General features: G+C 41.6%; 1 protein-coding gene across 4 annotated transcripts in view; it reads right to left on the reverse strand.

Moving 5' to 3' along the window:
* Positions 1 to 5,950: 5,950 nt before the first annotated feature.
* anks6 (ankyrin repeat and sterile alpha motif domain containing 6) overlaps positions 5,951 to 15,825 on the reverse strand; it is an 11,978-nt gene continuing 2,103 nt past the window's right edge. The window contains exons 2-19 of one of the 4 annotated variants that reach the window (XM_005754219.1): positions 14,255 to 14,679; positions 13,356 to 13,574; positions 13,063 to 13,264; positions 12,739 to 12,889; positions 11,081 to 11,125; positions 10,779 to 10,983; positions 10,398 to 10,504; positions 9,715 to 9,866; positions 9,389 to 9,626; positions 9,206 to 9,258; positions 8,931 to 9,125; positions 8,669 to 8,831; positions 8,352 to 8,578; positions 8,040 to 8,232; positions 7,834 to 7,901; positions 7,547 to 7,663; positions 7,194 to 7,290; positions 5,951 to 7,099 (exon numbers count right to left, since the gene is read on the reverse strand). In XM_005754219.1, the coding sequence (XP_005754276.1) occupies positions 7,050 to 7,099; positions 7,194 to 7,290; positions 7,547 to 7,663; positions 7,834 to 7,901; positions 8,040 to 8,232; positions 8,352 to 8,578; positions 8,669 to 8,831; positions 8,931 to 9,125; positions 9,206 to 9,258; positions 9,389 to 9,626; positions 9,715 to 9,866; positions 10,398 to 10,504; positions 10,779 to 10,983; positions 11,081 to 11,125; positions 12,739 to 12,889; positions 13,063 to 13,264; positions 13,356 to 13,574; positions 14,255 to 14,583 (2,811 nt within the window). In that variant the 5' untranslated portion in view covers positions 14,584 to 14,679 and the 3' untranslated portion in view covers positions 5,951 to 7,049. Of the gene's footprint in view, positions 7,100 to 7,193; positions 7,291 to 7,546; positions 7,664 to 7,833; positions 7,902 to 8,039; positions 8,233 to 8,351; positions 8,579 to 8,668; positions 8,832 to 8,930; positions 9,126 to 9,205; positions 9,259 to 9,388; positions 9,627 to 9,714; positions 9,867 to 10,397; positions 10,505 to 10,778; positions 10,984 to 11,080; positions 11,126 to 12,738; positions 12,890 to 13,062; positions 13,265 to 13,355; positions 13,575 to 14,254; positions 14,883 to 15,825 lie in introns of those variants that run through there. The other 3 variants (XM_005754220.1, XM_005754218.1, XM_005754221.1) reach the window with 3 other exon arrangements.

The raw sequence follows: 15,825 nt of genomic DNA on the forward strand, positions 1-15,825 counted from the left end.
AACTAGTATGGCATGTTAGCAAGTGTTAACAGCAGAAAGCCTTTTCTCTCTAAAAATAACATGTTTAGATGCAACTTTGCATCTAAACAAACTACAAAGACTTCTAGAGCACAAACCTTTGTACAGGTGAGACCAAAGTGAAGATGATTGGCCACATTTGAAGAAAACCGAGCACGAAATATTAGCACAAACATCTCACACCAACTATCAAACCCAGTGGTGGAGGCGTGCTGATTTTGGCTTGTTTTGCAGTCGCAGGATGTGGGTACTTTGCATGTGAGGGGTCAACCATGAATTCTTTGGTATACCAAAATATTCTAGAGTCAAATCTGAGACTGTCTGTTGACAGCTAAAGCTTGGCCCAACTTGCATTTTGCACCAGACAATGATCCCAAGCACAGCACTGAATCTAACCCAGAATGCTTAAAAAAGAAACAAATGAAGGTTTTGCAATGAGCCAGTCAAAGTCCCTACCTCAAAATGGCTGAAATGCTGTGATGGGAGCTTACAAATCCTGCAAACCTAAATTAACTGAAGCATATTGTAACAAATAGTGGGCCAAAATTCCTCCACAATAATGTGAGATACTGATAAAGTCATACAGAAAACAATTACTTCATGTTATTGCTGCTAAAGGTGGTTCTTCAAACTACTTCAAACTACAAGAGTCAATAAAGCCTTTATTTGTCACATGTAAGTTGCCCTGCAGCGAAGACAGCAGGGGAGACAGGTTGGAGACGGTAGCATTATGGAAAAACACTGAAATGTACAAAACAATAGGCAAGTCAAGGAGGGGAAAAAAGAGACCTCTACTCATGCTGGGGTCCTATGGGAGGACAGCATGAGAACAGAAAACAAAACAAAAAAACAAAAGGGCAGGATTTAGTTTTCCAAAGTATAGCACAGTGCTGTGAAAACTTTCTTTTTCACATGAGGCCTTCTAAAGCAAAGCGCAGGGAGCAGAAATCAGAAAACTGCCACTTAACTGAAACCGATCTCGACTGAGGATCTTCTTTAAATCTAGGATTTAAAACAGACACTATGCTAAAACCTGGCTAAGATAGCCAGAATAGTAAGATATAAAGATTTAAAACTCAGTTTCTAATTTATTTTCTATCAAATAATAAAAGGTTTCTGTTGTGTTAATCATTTAAGCAACATTATTAGATCTATGTCTGTCGTTTATCACTACTGCATGACTACTGTATTGACAGCTACAAACAATATTATTAAATGTTATTCAATCCAATTGAAACCTTATGTGAGTGAAAACAATTGGGAGGAAATTGAATGAGTCACTCCATTTGCTGCCCGCATGCCACAGCGATGTTAATATATTCCAAATGTACTTCTCTCCCCACCAGTTTCTTACAGCTCACACATGACTGCGCACTCAATCTGCCACAGTCCTGGAGAGGACTGCTTTCCTCTACTGAGTGATGCTTTTCATTAAACTCTGCAGGAACCTTGTCGCCTGCCTGTCGGGCCAGTCTATATCCAGGTCATCAATAATGATTTCCACAATGCCAGTGCGTTGCTATTTGGTCATGTTTGAGGATCGTCTGTGTTGCTGAACCTCAGGGAATGTGGTTTGAAATGCTCGTCGTTTTAACACATCTTTCCACTGATCATTCTCACATGCTCACAGCAGTTTCATATCACAAAAATATCTGGCTTTGCATCTTATTATGTTTGATTGTTGAAGCAATGGCGACAGAGACCAGTTTTTGTCAGTATGAACATGGGGTAGTTATAGTTGCATACCCATAACCACACAATTGTTATAACAATTTGGTAACATTTATCTACTGCATGCAATCAGACTTCCAGATTTAAAGTTTCACTCTTGTGCATCATTCCAGCTTTTAGTTTTAAACACCAAGCTTTTTATTTTAATACCAAATATGATTCAACATTGCATTCAGACAGATGCCAGCTTATGCATGTAAATATGAAGTGCTCGTCTTAAATGAAAGTTAGCCATGGAGTTCCACAGGGCTCTATGCTGGTACCACTATTTTTTGCATTATATATCCTAAGGGAATTAGGCAACATTATTAGAAAACAATGCATAGATTTTCATTGCATTGATGACTATACCTAGTTGAAGCCAGATGACACAAAAAAATAGTTAAACTATTGGCATTTCTTGAAGACATAAAGACCTGGATGACCTGTAATTTCCTGCTTCTAAATTCAAGTAAAACTGAGGTTAATGGACTCAGCCCTAAAAATCTTGAAACCATGGATTTTGAACCAGATACTGAGATGGCACTCCAATCTTGGAGGTTCTTTTGCCCAAGATATATCTTTCAATGTGCACATTAAACGAATATGTATGACTGCCCAGTACTGCCCAGTACTGGGCAGTACTGCTGAGATTAGAAACATCCTTTCTCAGAGTGATGCTAAAAGCTAGTTCATGCATTATTACTTCTATCCCAAAAGTTGATTCTGTTCATCTGAACGTAGCGTTTTCAGTGGGGGAAACGTTCTGTCACTGATCCAAGTGACTTCTTCAGTCTCAGCTGACTGCATGTTTCCCCAACCTTACAAACAATACACTTGCATAATGACTGAAACTAGCTCGACTGATGAACAATGGGCCGTGAGGTCAATTTAGGGCCTCTGAGCAACAAGAATCCTCCAGGAGGCACAGAGCCAGATGCTCATTGAATGGGTGAAACAAACAAATTTTACCATTGATGTGCTAAAATCAAAAGAGGAGATTCTAGATGAGAATACTCTTCAAAAGGTGTTTGAATTTACTGAGAAGGCTCAACGAGGACAGCGTGAAAATTCTAAGACCAGGCAAAAAAAGAACTTTGACCTACTTGTTTTGCATTGGAAACATCAGCAAAATATGTACAGTGTCCTCAGTGGCCAGAAGAGGAACGGATTCCACACAAGTGGGACAAGTGGGTGAAAAATTTGTCTGACAGACAACTTACCCAAACAGTGAAAAACATCCTTGCAAAAGGGTTGAAATTTGCTGTGATGCCGAGACATATCCCGCTAGTGGAACTCATCATAGCACAACATTGCAGATGTGGAAGCAGAGCATCTGCGGAGAAAGCTTTAGCCTGTCTCAGCATTGCAAAGCCCCCAGCATCGAACAGCATGGAGGAGAAATCATATTATTCCACATTTTTCACATACAAGGTTCAGTACTACAGGCAGAAACATGGGTGTGCCGTGGGTTCCCTAGGTTAACCCATTGTGGCTAACGTATACATGGAAGAAGTGGAAAAAAAAGGGCTCTGTTATTCTACCTTGGAACATCACCAAGTCATTGGTTCAGGTATGTGGATGACACCTGGGTGAAAATCAAATCTCAGGATGTACCATAGTTCACTGATCACATTAACTCATTAGACCAACACATCAAATTCACCAGGGAGGATATGAAAAGTGGCAGGTTACCATTCTTAAACTGAGATTTCCAGCAGTAATGGGGGACAGTGAACAGTTGATGTGTACCGTAAACCAACGCATACAGATCCGATGTCTCTCATCATCCACTGGAGCACAAACAGGGTGTCATCAGGATGCTACAAGACAGATTGAACACCATCCCTACAGATACAGCAGCCAGGGAAGCAGAGGAACATCACATCAAGAAGGCGCTGAGTAAATGTGATTATCTCACCTGAACATTTGTCAAAACTGGGAAGGCACTTAAAGAAAGCTCCAGCCGATCCAGAAGAGAAGGACAACTGCTGCCTAAAAGAAAACCTGTAGTGATCCCGTATGTGTCAGGAGTTTCGGAACAGTTGCATTTTTGACGCAGTGTATTTTTTAAACCCCAAAATACACTGCGTCAAAAATTGGTCCACCCCAAGGATTGGGTCCCCCAACATGTGCCAGGAGGATTGCCATGATTTATACATCAGGGAAACCAAACAACCAGATGGCACAACACAGACAAGATACCTCGTCAGGCCAGGACTCTGCAGTCTATTTAAACCTACAGGCCAGTGGGCACTCTTCAGTGATGAGGATGTACACATCCTGGACAGGGAGGAACGCTGGTTTGAGTGGGGAGTCAAGGAGGCCATTTATGTGAAAAGAGGAAGACCATCTCTGAATCGAGGAGGGGGCCTAAGGGTCCATCTTTCATCATCCTACAATGCTGTGATTGCAGCCACTCCCTGATTCTCTGTGAATGGTAATTGATCAGTGGTCATCAATCAGTTGTTCTTGATAAATGGTTATTACAACTTCCATATTAATGATCAAGAAACTGACCTCACATCCCTGTTCGTCAGTGGTGCTAGTTTCAGTCACTGTGCAAATGTACTGTTTATAAGGTTGGCGAAACCTGTAGTCAGCTGAGACCGAAGAAGTCACTTGGATGAGTCACATTTTCCCATTAAAAACACTACGTCCAGATGAACAGAATCAAGCTCACCTGGGTGTTTGAGCATGCCTGAAGACATACAAAGAAAGAGCATATTCTCCCATATTAACTTCTTTCTTTGGCTCCCTCATAAATACAGAATTTAATTTACATTTTTTCTCCTCACAGACAATGTTTTGAATAATTGGGCCCCATCGTTTTTTAAAGGCCTCATTGTTATTAACCTAATAGAGCACAGCGCCCTTAGGCTGGAGGATGACTTGTAGTATTTAAAAGTAATTCAGGAGACAGACTTCCTTTCTACTTTTAAGATGACTTAAATCTTTCCTTTTTTGATAATGCTAATAGTTAGGGCTTGACCAGGTTTCCCGAAGCACCTTTACTTGCTTTAATTAAATTGCTTTTAACCTTTAATACTGCTATAGGCTCAAGCTGCTGGGGAACCTCATGTGATACACTGACCATTTCTTCTCTATTTGCCTTCACTGAACCGTCTCTGGTGACAGCATGGGAAGCGAGGTGCCTTTTTATTAACTTTAGTTATATTCTCGGTAGTTTTCCCCAAGTTGCATCTAAATCATTTCCTTTACTAGTATAAAGTTTCAGTACTCTTATTAAGTTGGATCCGTTTGGTGAATTAGTTTGTTTTGTTAAGCTGTGTTTTAAAAAAAATCCTTTTAGCAGACTTGTGTTCAGATGACGTCATCTATGTGCCCACTTATTTCTTACAATAGCATATTTTCTTCTGTAATTTTTATATTTTTGTCATTTTGGATACAATGTGCCTGTGAAAAAGAAGTTATTATTTACATTAGTACTTTTATAGATTTAAATCAATCCTGAAAGTTTCATTTTTTGACTCAGGTACCGACTTGGCTTCTTGGCCACTTTTTATGACCATTGATCGGATTAAATTTTACTTTAATGCATCTCATTTAAAAAGCAGAAGACACGATCACACACCTAAATCAGTGCAGAACAACATTACATGCTATTATACCGAGTATAATTTATTGCATCAACTGCACATCGCTGCCATCTTGTGGATGGGAGACTGTTTTTACATCATTTGTTTTCATATGAAGTTCTTAAACAAGCAAAGTTAGACCTTAAACCTGGTTTCCAGCTATAAAACCAAGGCCCCGCTGAATGCACTTTGTATTCTATGTTTACTTCATTTTGTTGCATTTAATTATGGACACCCAGTTGCATTCAGTTTGTTTAGTGATTCATCCTCTAATTTATGTTTCCCAGACTTGGGACATGACTAAACAGGATATTGCATCAGCGTCATTTCACATTAACTGACCAATCCCGAACAGTACCACAGGCCATCATTTGGATTAAGACTTGGAACAAGAATACCTGATATTTAGGAATGATATAGCAGTCCGTCTGTCTCTCCGTGTTTCACGGCGGGGCCAGAGGGATGAACGGAGTGAGCTGAGTGGAAACTGTTGCTCAACTGTTGCTTCTTTTAAACTAAATTTATACTCCTCATAAAATGTTCCCAAAATGTTTTTGCCAAAGTTTTCTCATCACAAATCCAATAAAGTATTAAACAGAAAAGAAAAAAAAAAGAACATGTTGTTACATCATCGTAATGTTTTATTTACTCATGACAGCACAGTCTTTAATAAGGTCATCTGTGTACATTAGTGGTTTAAAAATTCAACACATAAACTGGTATAAAGCAGTCCCGGGGACTGGCTGACTAAAAATAGTTCACTTTCCCTTCTCCATCGGCTCTCCTCATCGGTGCACCTTCTCAGTTGTAGCACAGCCTATAAATCTCAGTCACAGTCTTACTAGCTAACAGCTAGTTCTTTCCTCTCGACTTCACCTGCCGCTTTTACAATACATCTGCTGCATTTCTCACATTCGTCGAGATAAAATAAATATCTCTCATGGCTCGCGCTCACTCTGCTGTGTGCAACATTCTTGTCTTTCACTATCCCGACTCCCTGCGTTACCCAGCCGCTGTTAGCTGCTGCATTATTCAAAGTATATTTTGCAGCTAAGGTGGCAGTGGGGTTCCTGTTTTTCACGGTATACAATGTATGAAAATTGACAGTGATCACACTGTTTACTCATCCACACTACTGAAAGAAGCAGCACGACAGAGGATCTTCTTTCTTACTGAACTATCTGCCAGACTCGTCAGCTTCAGCCACACACACAAGCTATTATTTATTTTATCTATTTATTTCTAAAGAAGATTAGTTTTACTTATAACTTCTTTAGCATTTAAAAATATTTTTTAATTTCAATAAAGCCTTTGGTCAACCAAAGAAATAAAAAAAAACTCTTTTATTACCTTTAAGGTTCCTTGTACCTGACTTTAACATCTGCGTAACACACTTTCCTGACACTGTCACTGTACCATGAAAGCCTCATACCGTGGTAACATCATGTGCTTGTTCAAAGCAGCAGGGCACTAAACCCATACACTGAACCCCTGCTTTATAATCCATGACAGAGACACTTTGGTCCAGGAGGGTCCGACACAGGCAGTTTATTACAACCTGATTGGTCTTTTTGACGCATGGTCCTCTTGCACTGAGATCTCTACTGGTCAAGAACACGCCAAGTCTCCATGTCGTTCGCATCTTGGCAGGGTGTCAGCAGCACTTTACTCTTACTCTAAGTACCTTTGGTTTTCTTCCACGTGTGCATCAAGTCGATGGGGTTACCTTTTGCTAGAGGAACGAACCTGGTGTCTCATCCAGCTTGTTGGAGCTAAAGAATGACAGCAGGTAGACAGATAAACAGATCAAGATGTTGTCTTTATGAAGTCTTTCAACAGGCCCCCAAACTTGTTTTCACTACTTACAGCGTGATTGTCCTGGTTGCCTGGGGTTACTGGCACTACTACCAAAAGAAGACTGGAAGTTATGGATGGTCTCTTGAAGAATCTGCCTCTCTCTACCCTGATGACAGACAACAGTGATCATTATGCATTAGGAACAGATTACAGAAAGATGCTGTAAATGTTCTTTAAAAGCAGCCATATCTGGTATGAATCCACTGTAACACTATATATGTTACATTCCCTCTATATGTCTCTTGTGGCTCAGGCAGTTTATTATTAAGACATAATGTTAGGATATACATTAGAAAGATACAGCACAAAATAGATTGCTGGAAGCAACTTTGAAATGCATAACCACGCTAAACCGAACGTACCTTTCCAGCATTGAGCTCTGATATGGCAGCCAAGATCTGTTGTCTGGGTCCGTCTGTTTTGATGCCCAGCTCCTTCAGGTCTCCATCGGTTAAAGTCAGGAATGCTTCCATATCCACCTAAAAGACAAGAAAAGAAAAGAAAAGAAAAGAAAAGAAAAGAAAAGAAAAGAAAAGAAAAGAAAAGAAAAGACAAGAAAAGAAAAGAAAAGAAAAGAAAAGTGATGCATTTTTGGGCTTTAAGAGTGAAAATGTATGGTTAGAAGGCTAAGAAAGAAAAGACGGAGTACCTCTTGTTCCTCAAATATAGGCTGGTATTTCTCAAGGGACAGTTTCTTCAAAATACTGGACAGCTCATCTGAAAAAGTAAAAAAAACTATAAGGGAAACTAATACCACTCATACTTATTTCACATCAAAGCACATGGTGTACATAAAAGAACACAATCCATGCATGATGATGATTTGGGTTAATGCTGAATAAAATGCGCCGACACCTTCATCTGTGATGGTTCCGCTGCTGGATCCTCCGCTGCTCTTGGAGCGTGGATGAGAAGAGGCTGAGGACAGAGAGTCTCCTGGCACGGGGGGAATCTTGGGTGTTGGGGAAGGAGACGGTGTGAGAGTGGGCGATGTGCTCTTGGAAGTCGAGGAATTCCCAGACTGAGGTCTCTTTTTCAACTCCATTTTCTACAAAGGAGGACAGTGAGGGTGGACGGTGGTATTTGTTCAGCTCTGGCTGTTTTTACACAGCTTTACAAGACATTAAGAGTTACTGTCAAAGAAAACCTGTGAAAGAAAGTTGAGACCTTTCTGGAATGGATGTCTGAGGCAACAAGGCTGGAATGGGTGTGAATGTCAGGAAGGCTGATGTCAGGCAGGGGCAAACCAGGTGCTGAAACTGGTGGTGGTAGTGGGGTTTGACTCGGCGTCTGGTTGTGCTGTTTTTCCGGAGGTTGGCTCTTTACCTCTATAAGGCCGGCTGCTCTTTTCCGTTGGGCTGCTATCTGGGAGAGCACGCTGTCTGCACTGCCCCCTGGTGTAAGGAGAAAGCAAGATTGCGATGTGTTTTGCAGCCCCTGTGTCATGCAATCACTTTTTGCTTTTAATGTTTTTACTTGCGAACCTGAACGGTTGTGGGAGTCCCGGTTGAGTCCCGCCACTCCATTTGAGCCTCCAGAGGAGTGGGGGGAGTGATAGTGACCAGAGTTGGAAGGAGAGGATGAAGATGGTCCCTTGGGGATACTGGGAAACTTAATGGACCTGCTGACCACACGGCTGATGGATGTCTGTCCCATAAAGGAGAGAGAAGGAGCGGCATAAGGACAAATTTCGCCTTCTCTGACCTGAACTAAAACCCTCTCTGTCTAACACCCAAAAGGACTCACAATATCTGAGTTTCCACTGCTGTTCAGCTTCCTCTGTGGTGGCATGGGCAGGCGGGGCACTTCGCTCTTGCCCTCCCTGAGGACGCGTGAGCGGTCCGAGTTCCACGGCTCAAAGTTGGAGGGTGGCAAGAAGGGAGGAATCACTGCTTTCAGCTTGTCATTTGGCAGCCGAGTCAAGGGGGCCCCGCTTCTCAACTAAATTAGACAGACACATATTAAGAGTCACAAACACGTCTTAAAACTAAAAGAACCCTAATCCAGGATAGTGCTCCTACCATCGTGGTTATTAGAAAGTCGTCTTTCTCTGAGGATGCTCTGCAGTGACCTGCTGAAAGGAGAATACATCACATTTATACATTACTTTGCTCACATAAAGATGGACATATGCTCAGCTACATTTACCCTAAACATCTCATGGACATGTGATGTCATTCATGGTTTTAAGGAAACTGACTCACCACCATCTTTGGTCTTCACTGCCCAGGCGGTGCTCATGTCATTCCCTGCTACAGCAGGAGTAGGTGCCACCGCCCCGTTGGAAACAGCAGCCGACTTCCTGTTCGCCTTCATCGTGGCATCCAGTGAACTCTCGGCATCGTCTGGAAATGGAGCCAGGCGATTGGCTGAAAGGCCATGCCTGAGAGTGTGAGTTAACTTGAGCCGACGGAAGCGGTTCGACATCCTACTCCACCAGGACTGGAAGAGGGTGGACACAAAGGAGCGTTATAACCAAAACTATTATGATATCCTTGATAGAAAGCAACTTTGCAAATTACATTTTTACCTTAAGGCCTCCTTTGTCATCGGGCGGCACGGGGACATTGTTGAGGGACTGTCGACTCTTGGAGCGCGTCATTAAAGTTCTGGCGCGGTGTTTCGACTTATCTTTGTCTACCTGCATGCACACGGATGCTAACAGACGCACCAGCTCAGTGTCTGACAGAAAACACAGGGAAACAATTATGAGTATATGCAGTTAATAACTTGCAAAACGCGAGGGATTTAAGTCGACCTGTTTCATGATCGTTATCATAGATTATTCTACTGATTATTTTCTCTATTAATAGATGAATTGTTTGATTAGACAAACTGATAAACACCCATCACATTCAAACAGCTCGTTTCACACAGCTAATACTTCAAAAAACAACCTCCTCACTTACTGCTAAAACCAAAGTCCAGGGATGAGCTTTTCTAAAAGCAAATATAACTGAAAAAAGATTCAATTCTTTTTATTCCAATTCACGCTTCTAAATTTTGATTGGTTGATATTATGAAATCACTACGTGTGTCCTGTATCCTCATCTTAAGTACACTACTTTATTTAAAAGGTTTAAATAAGGGATTTCACAAATGGTGGATGCCTTTTGGTTGGTTGGTTTTTTTAGCTGATTATGAATGAATTATAGTCTTTAGCTGAGGTTTTCCCAAAGTGTTATTAGACGGAGCAATGACAGGAAGAACTACCTGGATCATTGAGCAGCATAACCAAATCAAACGCTGTGTATCCATTCTTAGCTCGGAGGTTGACATCAGCACCTTGATTCAACAAGTACTTGACAATGTCTTTATTGCTGAATGGAGGGCGGAGGAGAAAACAAAAGACAGTGTAAGAAATGATACTTGCTCTGTGTATGACTTTGGAAGTCAGACATCCTGATATTAAATATGGTATTGACTTTTTGTCACTCTGTAGTAGAAACCTGTTCTAATTTACATTCAAAATCAGCAGGACAGCAACAACAGTGTTTAACACCTGAGCCAAACTTCTTAACCTCAAATTGATCTAAATCATTCTAATAAAAAAAGCAATTTTCTGGTTGAAACAAACCAGCAGCTTCTCCTCACCCGTGGTAGGTGGCCTGCATTAAAGCGGTCCACCCATGGACACCATCTTGTTTATCTATGTCGGCATTCTTCTCCACCATCAGCTGAACCACCTCTAACTGGCCGCTTACTGCTGCCATCATGAGAGGCGTTGCTCCCTCCTGATTGGACAAATTCACCTGAGCAGGATCCTCCTCCAGGATTTCTTTGACCAGCTGTGAATTTCCTGAGAAGAAAACATATTTACAGATGTGTAGAGGCATGTAAAGTCATTCGTTTCCCGAAAACTTTTCCTCCAGGTTTATCTGTTCGATTCAGCTTACCTAATTTCAGAGCGCTGAGCACATCTGGCCTTCTTCTCTCATCATCTGCGAAGAAACAAGTGAGAATGAGAAGAGGAAAGAGATCTGGAAAAAACACAGCCCCGCTTGGCCAGACTCCACATAGCTCAGCAAAAATCAGGCAGCGTGGGGGGCGGGGCTGGGGTGTTAAGTACACAACTGTTACATGCTACAGAGTTCAACACACACATAAATCACATCAACTATAATTTATGTGCGAGACTGCTTAGAAAAAAAAGAAAAAGGCAGAAAAGTAGAGCGGTGAAATACGCATTCACTAGCAAGAACTAAAGCTCCAAATGTGATTTACCAGAATGTACTGCTAATGAAGATGACACGTTAATGAGAAGCAAAGAGCTAAGCCAGAGGCTGACGCTGTGGTTTGGGGAAGGCAGTGGCTTCGAATCCTGATAAATCCCTCTCAGTTCCCACAAACAGTTGCATAGGGCAGGTGGGCATTTGCAGCAGTAAACCAGCGATGTCTGAAAGGTGGGCCCACTCCTGAACTTCAGATAAGAGTAATAAGAACCTCACCAGAACTTGTACATCGTTAGAAACTAAAACTTGTAGGTTTCGCTAACAAATCTGCCTGATTTGTCTTTTCACACTTTTCCTTGTTTGCATGCTGCAATTAAAACCTTTGAAATATACACTGCGTGTGGCTACGTTGGTAATTTGAGCTAAAAACCTGAACTACCTGTGAGAAGAGCCATGAAACAAAGAGGCTGAGCTCCTCTGGCCCCTCTCACGTTAATGTTAACTGAAGTGCATTCGCATCCTGCAGGGGGTCGGGAGTGGGGGATGGATTCTCTTGTCGACATGGTGCTACCAAAATAAAATTCAAAAGCTTTCAAAGCACCACACACTCTCAGAAAACACTAAAAAGTTGAGTATTTACTTTATTTTGTCTTTTTGCAAAAACTTTTTGCACTATTACGTCACTCTGCTATTCTCTGATAATAACATAAAAACATTCAACTGACTCCTTCATTATACTATACAGTGAAGTGTATTAACATAAGGCCTACTGTGGAAACCACTGTTTCCTTTATATGTTCTTTTTATGTTCTATACTGAAGATACATGTGAAGTTGAAGTTCTATACTGATGTTATCCATGTTATTTGTGTCTGCTTTGGCTGATTTAATTTTAGTATTAATAATAATAATAAACCCCAACAATCAGATGACCCACTATGAAAACCACTTGGCAACGGTGGAGAGGAAAAAACTCCCTTCTAACAGGAAGAAACCTTCAACAGAACCAGGAGGGGCAGTCATGCTGCGCCCGCTAAGGGGTGAGGGAAGGAAGACAGGACAGCCAGTATTTGTTCTTTTTAGGAAACATGTAACAATGTGTGTGCAGGCTCAGCCGCTCAGCTCCTTCAGTTTGCTTCTAAAGTTTTTCAGACTGGAAGATGTAAGTAAGTAAATTTTTATTTATATAACACCTTTCAAGATAAAATCACAAAGTGCTTCAAGCTAAAACATAAGAACAAAAATCAACCAAAAGCAAGTTTAAAAAGATGAGTTTTTAACTGTTCTTTTACAAGGGCGTGTATAATATGCGATGGCACTACTGTACTTTATCATCAGGCCAAGACAGCAAAGTCTGAATGAGTAACTGAGGGAAGGCCGTACCTGTCTGTGGTCTGACAGTAGTGATGGAGTCCAAATAAGCCTTGATGTCTCTCTGTTTCAGCTGCATGGCCAGTTCAAAGGCTGTCTTGGACAGAACGTTGATTCGGTCTGGGTCAGCTCCACGTTCCACCAGCTGCTGAGCCACAGCCACCTTTGCAAAACACACACACACAGCTTTAATCACCAGGTCCTACAGAAAATTAGCCCAGGTCCATTTTAAACAATTTATAAAAAACCATTAATAAATGCCACCAACATACCCACAATGTGCTAAATATATATATCTTTTTTTATCCATCCAACCGTCAATGTTTTAAACCCTACCTTCCCACTTAGAGTGGACAGCATCAGCGGTCCCCATCCAGTGGTCTTCTGAGAGAAGTTTACATCAGAGCCCCACTCCAGCAGCAGGCACACAACGGCCTCATGACCGTGCTGAGACGCCACCATCAACGCTGTGATGTCCATGAATTCTCTGCCACCTCCTCCTCCCAGACAACCTTCACCGGGTCCAAAGCTGGCTCCGCTGTGAAAAAAAACCCCAAAACACAAAACAGTGGAGGATGTTAGTTAGATATCACACTGGGCTACAAATTTACTTGAAAAAGAGAAAAAACCTGCAGCTGTTGTTATTGTTGCCATTGGAGACCGCCTCTGCGGCAACAGCCAGGTGATCAAAGTCATCCACGTACGCACCGCTCTCCAGAAGCAGCTTGACTACATGAGTGTGTCCCCCGCGAGCCGCCATGGTCAGGACGCTTGCTCCAAGCCTGTTGCGCCCATTAATCTCTGCCCCGTTCTCCAAAAGAATGTGGGCGACAGTCAAGTGGCCAAACCTGGGAGGAGAAATAGGACAGAGGAAGAACTTTGCATGTAGAAGTTGTTCTAGGTGAATTAGGATGCTCTTTTTAAGCCAGCTATCACAGGCTCCAAAAGAGATGCCAGTGCACTTTAAGCAAGGACTGTGTAGAAAACTACAGGTATGTTCAAAATTAGAAAAAGAAAATGGATAAAAGTGAACAGTAATTTGCTACAAAGCACTTGGATTTGCTCTATAAAGAAGGTTGAAGGGTCATTGAAATTTCTAGATAACAATGGTATTACTTTATAATATAGCCTGCACATAAGGGCATAAATTAAGGTTTTGTTTCTTTTAAGATCAATTTAGCTACGCTTGGCTCCATCATTATAAATTCTCACTGGCCTGCAAATTTTGATGATATCTTTGTTTCCTGTAAACTCCACTAAGTTCCGCAAATGTTAAACCACCGATCGGCCTGTGATATTAAAGGAAACAAGACTAAACACAATCTGCTCCCTCTCATGTCACTAAAATGTGTGTTTTTATGCGACGAATTGGGGAGGGGCATCGGAAGATTCCTGCCCTTTAATATTAATTACTTTATGATTAACAACACACGGTGGCAAATAAAAAAGGCACATTTTTAGAAGGAGTATGGTGCCACCCTCTTACATGAGCTACATGAGTTACATGAGCTCCAGCAAGCTGCCCCACCTCGCAGCCTGCATCAGTGGGGTCCAGCCGTAGTTGTTGCGACTGTCCACTGAGGCCCCCTTTCTCAGCAAGAACCGGACCAGGTTCTCGTGTCCGCTGGCCGAGGCGAACTGCAGGCCGGTGTTTCCCTCTTCGTCGGTGCAGTCCACAGGTATCAGAGACAACATGTCCGCAGCGTCACACTCCGAACCCGCTTCTGACCGCAGCCTGCTCTGCCGCCCGGACTCCTTCGGGGCTCCGGGCTCCAGGATGCTCCGGGCCGTTTCATAGTCCCCCTCATCGCAGGCACGTAGAAGTAGCCGCGAATTCACGGGGACCCCGAAATTCATGTCTTTATTCACCGCGCTGTTTCGTCTCCATTCAGTTTCCAGTTGTTTTATCGACGATAACCGTGAAAAAGTTCTCCTCTGTCACTTGGCGGCGGCCTGTGTTTGGAAATCATGACGCACAGCAAAATGAAGTTCAGATTTGTTGTTAATGTTCTTCCTTTCAAACAATACGCCAAGGAGCTCCTCTCCAGTCTCTACATTTAGTCTAATGTTCTTCACAAAACAACTTTGTGGCCATCAGCCGGCGATGCCCGGTTCCGTTACTTGTTTAGGAATCTGACCACGGTGAAGTTAGTGGCTACACGGCGCAACTTCTGCTTTTCAAAACAAAAGCATACTCAGGTACGATCAGCTTCTAGGGTACTTTGGTCAAACCCACTTATAGCTCGGCTGCGTAGTATATTTAATTACATTGTGTTTGTATATCCTCACTCCACATTCGTATATGACTAGTGTCCGATACATTATTAGCCAAGATAATATTTTAAAATATACAGTGTCACAAACCTTAATATATACTTTGTGACACAAAGCAAATGACACATCTTATAATTTAAAAATGTAAATATCAAAAGGGCAGTGTTCCACAGAATAGTATTGATATTGATATTATTCACTCGGCTATCACCATATTTCTGAACTTTTTGTTCGCCTCAACATGATTGTATTATTCTGAAACGTTTTTTACCGGAAGTGTTCTCTGGTTTTTATGTCTCTGTTTGCTGTTGTTGTCCGAGATTTCTGCGTTACATACTTAGAGGTTATTTAGTTGTTATAGATATACAGAGGTTAACAGTGCTAAAAACACGAGGTTTCTGGTTTATTTTTAATGTTGTCATGATTGTTATTGTTATTTATGTCCTGCCAACGCGCAGCTGATCAGATGTGCGAAAAACGTGTTTCCACTGCCCTCCAGTGGTGGAAAAATGCAACAATTCACTTTATTCCTTTTTTTTTTTAAACCACAGACACCAAATAGCAGTATCTACAGTGAGCATTATTATTTGCACAATATACACAAATATAGTTTTAATGTAAACTTTGAAATAAGGTTTACTTTAAATAAATAAATATATTTGAAAAAATATTTTTAAAAATCTGGGAGATTTTTTTTTCTCTCAGTAGAAAAAACAAGCAGTATGTTATGTCTGTGAAGGTTCTCAGTCATCCAGGTCATCGTAGTCAAAGGAGCTTGCAAAGAAAAGCGTCTGGACTTCTTTAAGTTGCTTGAAGACGTTTCAC

This window comes from Pundamilia nyererei, unplaced genomic scaffold (assembly GCF_000239375.1).
Source record: "Pundamilia nyererei isolate P.nyererei 1_Seehausen unplaced genomic scaffold, PunNye1.0 scaffold00524, whole genome shotgun sequence".
Lineage (NCBI taxonomy): Eukaryota > Metazoa > Chordata > Actinopteri > Cichliformes > Cichlidae > Pundamilia > Pundamilia nyererei.